The following is a 10313-nucleotide window of genomic DNA, read 5'->3' as shown; positions in this document are numbered from 1 at the left end:
CGACTTGCCTAGTTAAATAAGTAAAACAAATGTTATTAGTTATGCGTCCTTTTCAGTATTCTAAATGCCCTGATCCTACTCCTCAACATTACCCGTCACTTCTCCGTCCACCATGGGACTGCTTTCCTCCTCCTTCTCCTTGAACTCTTAGGTATAGTCTCAGTAGCTGCCCCTACTAACGCTTTTCTCACCCAGTTATTTATACTATCCACATCCCCTCTCATATCCACTTGAGCCATCACCTGCTCACTCAGCTCCTGAAACTGATCCCACTTTGCCCTTCCAAACACCCACCTGCCTACTCCATCCACTGACATCTCCTCCTCCCTCCGGGCTACTGTGCATGCTATGGGATAATGATCACTCCCTACTGTTGACTCCTCCCATTCACAGATTCCTGCCATCGCACTAGATACCAGAGTGAGGTCCAGGGCAGACTCTTTCCCTGTGGCTACATCAATCCTGGTCCCTCTGTCATAATTCAGGCACAACAGAGCTTTCATTTCTATCAGATTTTCCATCACTTGGCCATTTCCATCCATCCGTTCCCCCCCCAGAGCGTGTCATGGGCATTAAAATCTCCACACCTTACTTCTATCCTGGCCCTCAATCCTCTCCAGCACTTCCAGGTCCAATATCTGACTTTATAGTAGTTCACTACCACTATCACCCCTCCTCTCAACCACATATTCCTGTTCAATACCTCTGCCTAGCATCCTGTAGGGAAGTCCTTGCTTTATGAAGGTGAGACATCCGCCCTCCCCCTAGATCTCTGTCCCTACAAACCACTACATATCCCTGTATGATAAACTCCACATTCGGTTTGAGCCATGTTTCCTGCACACAAATCACATCAGGCTTAGCTGGCATATCTACAATGAACTGCTTGAACTCCTGCCCATGAGCCAACAGGCTTCAAGCATTCCATTGTAGTACTACCACCATAACTAAGATCCAGTAACACATGACTCCAGCCTCGGCTGATTGAGGTCGTCTCAAACCTCTTCCCATGTCAACCCTGTCATACTCAGATGTCTCCCAGCAGCTTGAACTATTAGCTGAATCCTCTCTGTTTTAGACTCTACAGCAGTGCTATTGATAGCTCCTGCTATGAACGTCACCAACTTTCTCTTATCTATACCATATCGCCTCCCACCTGCCCCGTAATCCCTGGTCTAGATGCTCCTACCCATCTCTCCCTTGAACCTGTATCTCCCTGGACCACCCTCACTGCCTCAGCATATGACACTCCTCTCTCACTTGTTGCACCTCCACTGCCTGCTTCATAGCCTCACACCCACTATATGCCACACTATGAGCACCCCCACAGCTGCAGCACTTAGGTTGTACACCATCCCCACACTCATGCTCCCCTCCACACCTGGCACACCAATTTTTCTCTTTACAGGCTGTTGCCACATGCCCAAACCTCTGGCAGTTATAACATTTTAAAGGCTTTGGTACATAAACCCTCACATAATAACTCATATCCTATGGTTACTATATTTGGCAGTACCCCAGTCCTTGAAGTGTAACAGAAGAGGGGCTATCTACCCTAACTCCACCCCTTGTTGCTTGCAATCTTTGAACATCCACTAGAACGCCTCCTCTCAGATTGTCCGTTGCCTCTTTAGTGCTAACACTCACAGGCACTCCTGTTYTCACCCCTTTAATCCATTGCTTGATCATTCCACCTGCTCAACACCACCTTACACTTCACTATTTGCTTCACTATGAGAGCTCTCTGCGCCATGTCCTTACAGAACACCAACAAGTTCCCATCTCTTAACACTTTATCATTGATAACTTCCCCAATCAACTATTTTATCACAGCCGTCAACCTTATCGGACTCATCGCCCCAACTCCCCCCCTAAACTTCAGAATCGCTTTATGCTCCCCTCGTGTCTTTCTTGCCCTTCCTCCGCACTTTCTACATTCGAAATGCCGCTAGCGTTGGAAACTGTTGCTCTCTTCAAACGTATTTTTCTGGCTCCTCTCTGCCTCTTGCTTCCTTTCTAACCATACTCACTTTCTCTCTTTCTTACTTCCTCCTTTATTTGTACCACTATGCTCCATACCTGCTTCATTTTCTTCTCTATCACTATCTCCTACCATCTCTAACCCAATCACAGCACAGCCGTGCTGAACCGCTGCCATACCGAGTAAAGTTTGATATTTTATCAACGATTGATCTCATTCAAAACAGTCGGAAATCCCTCGCCTTGACAGTACTCACTGCTCCGGACTTCGTTTATTCAGATGTATTGTGGGAGTTGCTGTTCATGTTAAGCATAGCGGTGGTGTGTTTAAATTAATTTAGAAGAAAACAAAACTACAAACGACGACCCCTAGCGGTGACACTTGAACATTTTGATTGCGTGGCAACAGATTCTCGGCGGTCAGACACATAACAAGCAAGATGGCTGTCAGAAGGGCTGTGATACAGCTGGTTTTACTTTATTTTTCCCCCGGCGTCCAATGTTTTTTTGAACGCATCAGCTGCACCATATCTTCTGACTGCAATTGTGATTTTAAACCAAATATACGAGGTAAGAAAACGGAAGCTATGACTAGAAGGGTAGATAGCTAACCAGCTGGTGAGCTGCTCCAGTTTATTGTTTGTAAGAAGACCCCATGGCTAGAGTTAGCTAGCTAGCGAACGAACGTAGTGATATTAAATGGTTCTGCAAATGATTAGCTACACTGAGCAAAAATGTAAACCCAACATGCAACAATTTCAAAGATTTTACTGAGTTAAAGTTCATATAAGGAAATCAGTCAATTGAAATACATTATTTAGGCCCTGATCTATGGATTTCACATGACTTGGAATACAAATACGTAAACTCACCCCATTCCGTACAAATGTGCGTAACCGCGACATTCAGACTAGGCTACAAAGAAAACTAATGGGACTGTGTTGCCTTCAAAATCGGGGGTGTGAACTATGTTTCTATTCAAGCGTTGATCGACATGGTACTGGCTCTATAGTATTGGAGAAAAGTTGAAAAAACTGACCCTCCGTTACATTTTGACGTGTCATGTCGTAACGTACAGCATGCATAAAACAATTATTTCTGTCTTACAATCTCTCTCCACCTGGTGTAGCACTTCTCTCATCGTTTAAAAACAAGAAATGGACAGTGAATGGGTAAGGGGGGATACCTAGTCAGTTTTTTCGTCATCATTGCATGAGATCATCTTTCTCAAAGCCGCTGTTTACTTCCAAGATCACTTTAGCACCCCCCTAAAAACCCGATTCAAATTCGACACAAACCTTCAAATAGGTATGTAATGACACATTATATAAACTCTTTATAGTGTTTTATTTACATTTTAGAGGCGATAAGGTGATAAGTTGGACAGATCGAGTGAAAAAGCAATTTTCCCACACGACATCTGTCCTTCTCACTATAACGCATTAATTTAGCTTCCCCACCCGCCATTTTTAAAAAGACCTGACGGGGCTCATTGCCTGCTTGAATTATGCAGAAACGGACAGTGTTTAGGTCATGTAATTGATTTTGTTGGACAAGGGAGAAATTGTGCTTTACAATGGTATTGACATTACAGTTGATCTGGAAGTATTACGTTTTTGGGGCGCTAAAATAAGGGCAATTGTACGGACCAAGGCGATGTACGAGTTTACGTGAGTTTACGTTATGCATTTTGCCTTATGCAGCGTAACACATCTTTGCATAGAGTTGATTGTGGCCTGTGGAATGTTGTCCCACTCCTTTTCAATGGCTGTGCAATGTTGCTGGATATTTGCAGGAACTGGAACCTGACAATCCAGAGCATCCCAAACATGAGCAATGGGTGACATGTCTGGTGAGTATGCAGGCCATGGAAGAACTGGGACATTTTCAAGCTTCCAGGAATTATGTACAGATCCTTGTGACATGAGCTGTACATTATGAGATGATGATGGCGGATGAATGGCACGACAATGGGCCTCAGGATCTCGTCACGGTATCTCATAATGCAATTATGTTCGTTGTCTGCAGTTTATGCCTGCCCATACCATAACCCCACCGCCACCATGGGGCACTCTGTTCACAGCGTTGACATCAGCAAACCGCTCGCCCACACGACGCCATACACGCTGTCTGCGATAAGCTTTTTGTGCATATGGAAAATTGCTGGGATATTTCATTTCAGCTCATGAAACATGGGACCAACACTTTACATGTTGCATTTATATTTTTGTTCAGTATAGTTTCTTTATAATAACGTTAGCTAACAAGCTAATTATATTAGACTGTTACACGGAACCCAAACTGGCTTCGCGCGTGTGCATAAATGTATTTTGTCCCCCCACACCGAATACGATCACAACACGCAGGTTAAAATATCAAAACAAACTCTGAACCAATTACATTAATTTGGGGACAGGTCGAAAAGCATTAAACATGTATGGCAATTTAGCTAGCTAGCTTGCACATGCTAGCTAATTTGTCCTATTTAGCTAGCTTGCTGTTGCTAGCTAATTTGTCCTGGGATATAAACATTGAGTTGTTATTTTACCTGAAATGCACAAGGTCCTCTACTCCGACAATTGAATCCACACAGAAAACGGTACACCAAATCATTTCTAGTCATCTCCTCTTTCCAGGCTTTTTCATCTTTGAACTTATATGGTGATCGGCGTCTAAACTTTAATAGTATTACCACGACGACCGGCAAAACAGTTCGTCTTTCAATCACCCATGTGGGTATAACCAATGAGGAGATGGCACGTGGGGAACTGCTTCTATAAACCAATGAGGAGATGGGAGAGGCAGGACTTGCAGTGCGATCTGCATCAGAAATAGGAATGACTTCTATTTTAGCCCTTGGCAACGCAGACACTCGTTGGCGCAATAATTGAATAACATGGATTTCTACATTTATTTTGCAAAGCTCGCGTACGCGACGTGTCCGGTCTGGTCAACGTGTTAGGCTAGTTAGCGCTGTTTCATCGCGCGACAACACAAGTTTCTTCTGTGCTGTGTCACTTTACGTGTATAATTTTTGGTAAGTTCCGAAACTATATTGATGCCAGCCACTAAACAGAATTGGGGAAACAAATCCTCTAGCTATGAAAGATTACTTGGAAAGTGAGAGGGCAGAGGCAACCCATTAGTGTTGTGCGATGGATCAGAGCAAGCTAGCTTGCCAGTTGTCTTAGATGTTTCTTGTTAGCTAGCTTGCAAATAGACTACACTCACAGATGAAAGGGGAAGGAAACCTTTCAAAGGGGTTATTATCTTTGCTTGACTGTTCCCTCACATATCTGTGCATGCCAAGTGTTTTTTTTGTAGCACTGCTGTCATACTGAAATCATGGCAAGTTTGTTGGTTTTGATCTAACTACATTTTGTTAGTCCAACACCTTGATCTCTGCAAATCTATTTTCCCAGGTTTGGAATGGGATCTGTATAAGAATCTCTACGGACAGCATCTGGCCCAGGACACGGTATCAGAGGAGGTGGCAAACTTCCTTCAGAAGGAGAGTCCAGACCGACCCCTCGTCCTGTCCTTCCATGGGGGGTCAGGGACGGGCAAGACTCTGGTCAGCTCCATGTTGGGGAGACACCTGTATGGCACGGCAATGGGCAGTCCCTACATCCATCAGTTTGTGCCAACACTACACTTCCCCTTGCCTGACCGCGTCCAACAGTACAGGGTAGCGCATCTCTCCCAACTTGGACCACAAAGTATCATGTACTGCTTAGTGCTCACACATGCACACCTTTACAATGCCTACTGTTTGAGACAGTACTATTCCCCTACAATCAGCATGATGTGCTCTTGTCAAGTCACAGCTTTATGTTGTAACCACAACCTTTCCTGCATTTTGTATGTCTGAGCCATTACCTTGTGAAACAACATTATTTTCATGCATTGCTAAGTGGTTCTGACCCCAACTCTTTCCTCCCTATTGTCCCTTAGCTGGAGCTGAAGGACTGGGTGCAGGGGAATTTGACGGCCTGTGCCCGCTCCATATTCATCTTTGATGAGATGGAGAACATGCCCCCGGGGGTCATCGACATCCTGAAGCCCTTCCTCGGGCCATCACACACCGTGTTCGGCACCAACTACCGCAAGGCCATCTACATCTTCATCAGGTAGCGGCAGGCTGACGTAGATGGCCTTGTGGTAGTTGACTGAATATCTATCTCACGGTTACTGTAAATATCCTACGTTTGGATGTTGAACTATCATTGTGCTTTTTAGTAGATCGATCCCCTGTAGAGTTCCTGTATTCCTAGCCATTGTCCAGGGAATTTGACAATACTACTGCAGTTCAGTCTAGAAGTGTTAATTTAGTGCCCTGAGAGGGTGATTCTGTGAGAGGTCTGGTTATTGCTCTAACAACAGGAGCATATCATGTAGGTTGTAGAAATAATTTGTATCACAAAGCCCCTGTTATGAGTTAGCGTTCACTGTCATTTGGTTCTGAAATGGAAGTGCTTATAAGCTGGACTTCAATGTGTGTGTGTGTGTCTCACCTCATCAGGATCACTTGCCCCATCCATCAGGACTTTATCTGGTACAGGAGCTTGCCTGCTATTTGCCGGTGGATACTACCAAGCAATGTTTCTGTTTGTTTTGTGATGAAAGTGTGACTGACTGGCTGTATTTTGTGGCTGCAGCACCATTGGGGAGGAGGTGATTCACCGAATGGCCCTGGAGACCCGGCAGGCTGGCAAGGAGAGAGAGGAGATCAGGCTGGTGGATCTGGAGGATGCAATCTCACAGGCAGTGTTCAATAACAGCAGAAGTAAGAGCCTAATTGACTTATCAATCAACAGCCCCATTCATTTAGAATACAACTGTTCTAAAGTTTTACGTTATTACGTTCTAACAGTTCTGAACAGCCCTGTCTTTCTCCCCCCAGGTGGATTCTTCCATTCCAGCATCATCCAGGAGAAGCTGTTGACCAGCTTTGTGCCCTTCCTGCCCCTGGGCAGACGCCATGTGGAGCGCTGTGCCCGCAGAGAGCTCTGCCAACGGGGTGAGTGCCAGCGCACCGATGTGGTGGAGGCAGTAGGGGGAGCCGTTGTCTACATGCCCGAGCAGGGACAACACTTCTCCAGCAAGGGCTGTAAATCTGTGCCGGCCAAAGTCAACCTCTTCCTATGAGTTAAGGTGAAAGCCATTTTTAATTGTTAGAATTGTTCCCAGAGCCTCAAACTGATTAGGGTGGATTGTATCAGACGGTGAACTGAACTGTTTCTCAATGAAGATCATCTATACATCTACACTACAAACAGGAGAAGATTGATTGTATTCAAAGAGGCATGTAGACTTTTGAGGCGGTCTGCACACACAAGGTCAGAGCTGCAAAGGCAGAAACATTAACATTGATCACATTTTTACTGTGAATCTCTAGTGATGTATCCCCCGGCCCGGATTCAGTTCAGAAACAGTGGGAGAGATGTTCTGCAGTGTCTGGAACCGAGAGCCAGCCTCTACCTCCAATCCAACAACCTTTCCTTTAAACAGAAAAGTGCATCATTGAAGTTCTGAGTGTAGTGTGGCCGTAGGGGAATGCATCATGATTTCACAATTATTGCTACTAGCTAACCCTGGTTGAAAGGAGACTGGTCACTAAATGTTGTCAAAATGAACCAGTGATCTGTGACTTCATTCAGGGATGTGTACTTCCTCCAATAGGAATAGACTCTTCCAGGGAAGTATAACGCTGACCAAAAGGGAGGCCATATTTTAAGGGGAAAGTAAGAGGTAATGTTAAGGGATAGTTTGGGATTTTGGCAATCAGGCCCATTATCTACAGTCAGATGAATTTGTGGATATGTTAGCATTGCATTGTGTCATATATCCTTATCTACCAGGTTTTGTTAAATTGAAACAATCTGTCATTACTTGAAAGTTGAATGATCAAGCGTTATCATGGTGGGATGACCAGGCAACTAGGAGCAGAGAAAGTGTGCTCCTCTTGCCACTCGGTGGCAGTAAAGGCTCTTTTGATAGCCAAGGAGACGGAATAGAACATCTCAAGAGTTTTTCATTGAAGATTATTCTTTTAATCACTGTTTTTAAGAGTCTTTGTCAAATTATTTGTTGATGAAAAGAGAAACAAAGAATAATTGAGAAATGTTGGTTTGAAATTATTATATATATATATATATATATATATATATATATATATATATATATATATATATATATACATACATATAGATAGTATGGATGATGCTCTAGAAGTTCAGTTTATGATGAAATAGCCTAAATAATATTTACAATACTTGAATTTGGACATACAGGAAAAACAATGTCAGTTTACTTTTTACATTTTTGTTTGATGCATTTTGATATGCTTCATATGCTGTTGAAAAATGCATCTGCCTTTCATTTTACTGATACATGATGACAAATTGTAAATCTAAATATGTGTTATTTACTTTACAGGCTAGTTTTGGACAGAGGGAGTCTGTTCTTTCATAGTAATCTCTGAACAGCAGGCTGTGTAGGTTGTCAATAAGTGTTTGCTGGTGGAAGTGGGATAATCAAAGGGTTGCCTTCTTTATACTTGAACTAATGTTTATATAATTTGCACTATTAAGAACTGAGTAGAAAATATCGTATTACCTTCGCTTGTCTGTATATTTATTAGGAAATGTAATTGTTTAAAAAATATAGTTTTATTTTGTTTTAAGGTTCCACCAAAATCAGTTATCAAAGTTAATAGCCTTGGTTTCTTTATCAGTTATTTAACCATTTTGCTTTAAGGCAATTTAAACTTTCATCAAGTTTTATAGAATCATCAAGTTTTCATCAAGTTTTATAGAATCTATATAGTGTTGTCCCTTCTTAAAATGCCTCCAGAGAACGCTTTACACCAACAACAGATTGAAGTAGTTAGGTTGTGACTGTAACCCACATTCATCCACTGTATCTGGATATTTGTGTCAAGCATGTATTTGATAAAAATGCTGTTTGTCTAATCCTACAGTGGACAGTGTGCTCCTGTCTGAAACTAAACACGTCCAGAAGTGCGAAAAGGCAGACCAGAAAGCAAGCGTTGACAAAGGGCGATTTGCGGTCGAAACGTGTCGGCTTTTTCATAAATAAAAAAGCACCTATGCATTAAACTTTTGTTGCGGCCTTTTTGGAAGATGCCCTCACCTTTTCTTTTTGGGAATATCCAGAACTGCATTTGAACAAAAGTGTCCATTGTCTTGTCAGTCTCAACCTTTGTCTCATATGTATTTCTAAGTTGTTACCCCTCAATTTTTATTCCAGTAACCCTGACTCTGGCTATACCAACTATTAGCTGAAAGATTAGTGCTTTCTCAAAGTATTCACACCCCTTGACTTTTTACACATTTTGTTGTTACAAAGTGGGATTAAAATGTATTTAATTGTTTTTTTTTTGTCAAAGTTTTACACAAAATAATCTGTAATATCAAAGTGGAGGAGAAAATCTAACATTTTGTAGAACAAAAATAATGAAAAATTAAACCCTAATAATATATCTTGATTACATAAGTATTCGACCCCCTGAGTCAATACATGTTAGAATCACCTTTGTCAGCAATTTACAGCTGTTAGTCTTTATGGTTACGTCTCTAAGAGCTTTGCACACCTGGATTGTACAATATTCTTCAAGCTCTGTTAAATTGGTTATTGTTGATTGCTAGACAGCCATTTTCAAGTCTTGCCATAGATTTTGAAGCCAATTAAAGTCTGTAACTAGGCCACTCAGGAACATTCAATGTCGTCCTGGTAAGCAACTCCAGTGTATATTTGGCCTCGTGTTTTAGGTTATTGACTTGCTCAAAGGTGAATTTGTCTGTGTCTGTTGGAAAGCAGACTGAACCAGGTTTTTTTTGTGCTTAGCTCTATTCCATTTATTTTTTATCATAAAACAACTCACTAGTCCTTGCCGATGACAAGCATACCCATAACATGATGCAGCGACTACCATGCTTGAAAATATGAAATGGTAATCAGTGATGTATTGAATTTGCCCCAAACAACGCTTTGCATTCATTTACTGCAAACAGGATGCATGTTTTGGAAACATTTTTTATTCTGTAGTCTTCCTTTGTCACTCTGTCAATTGGGTTAGTATTGTGGAGTAACTTCAATGTTATACTACTCCCTTCACAGAACAGTGCAAACTGGCTCTAACCAGAATAGAAAGAGTGGGAGGCCCCGGTGCACAACTGAGCAAGAGGACAAGTACATTAGACTGTCTAGTTTGAGAAACAGACACCTTACAAGTCCTCAACTGGCAGCTTCATTAAATAGTACCCGCAAAACACTAGTCTCAACGTTAACAGTGAAGAGGCGACTCCGGG

General features: G+C 42.4%; 1 protein-coding gene across 1 annotated transcript; it reads left to right on the top strand.

Moving 5' to 3' along the window:
* Nucleotides 1-1869: 1869 nt before the first annotated feature.
* Nucleotides 1870-9376, top strand: tor2a (torsin family 2, member A). Its single transcript, XM_024002953.2, has 5 exons — nt 1870-2550; nt 5403-5668; nt 5935-6110; nt 6639-6766; nt 6884-9376. The coding sequence occupies exons 1-5, from the start codon at nt 2421-2423 to the stop codon at nt 7126-7128; spliced, it is 945 nt and encodes a 314-aa protein (XP_023858721.1). The 5' UTR covers nt 1870-2420; the 3' UTR covers nt 7129-9376.
* Nucleotides 9377-10313: the final 937 nt, after the last annotated feature.

This window comes from Salvelinus sp. IW2-2015, linkage group LG15 (assembly GCF_002910315.2).
Source record: "Salvelinus sp. IW2-2015 linkage group LG15, ASM291031v2, whole genome shotgun sequence".
In the NCBI taxonomy this organism is placed as follows: domain Eukaryota; kingdom Metazoa; phylum Chordata; class Actinopteri; order Salmoniformes; family Salmonidae; genus Salvelinus; species Salvelinus sp. IW2-2015.
Note: the sequence above shows the minus strand (reverse complement) of the source record. Positions and strands in the feature narration are given on the sequence as shown.

Bases quoted from the DNA above. Each gene is read 5' to 3' on its own strand.
- tor2a (XM_024002953.2), top strand. From the start codon at position 2,421: ATGGCTGTCAGAAGGGCTGTGATACAGCTGGTTTTACTTTATTTTTCC. The intron at 5,669-5,934 runs GTAGCGCATCTC...ATTGTCCCTTAG, and splicing joins ACCGCGTCCAACAGTACAGG to CTGGAGCTGAAGGACTGGGT. The intron at 6,111-6,638 runs GTAGCGGCAGGC...TTGTGGCTGCAG, and splicing joins GCCATCTACATCTTCATCAG to CACCATTGGGGAGGAGGTGA.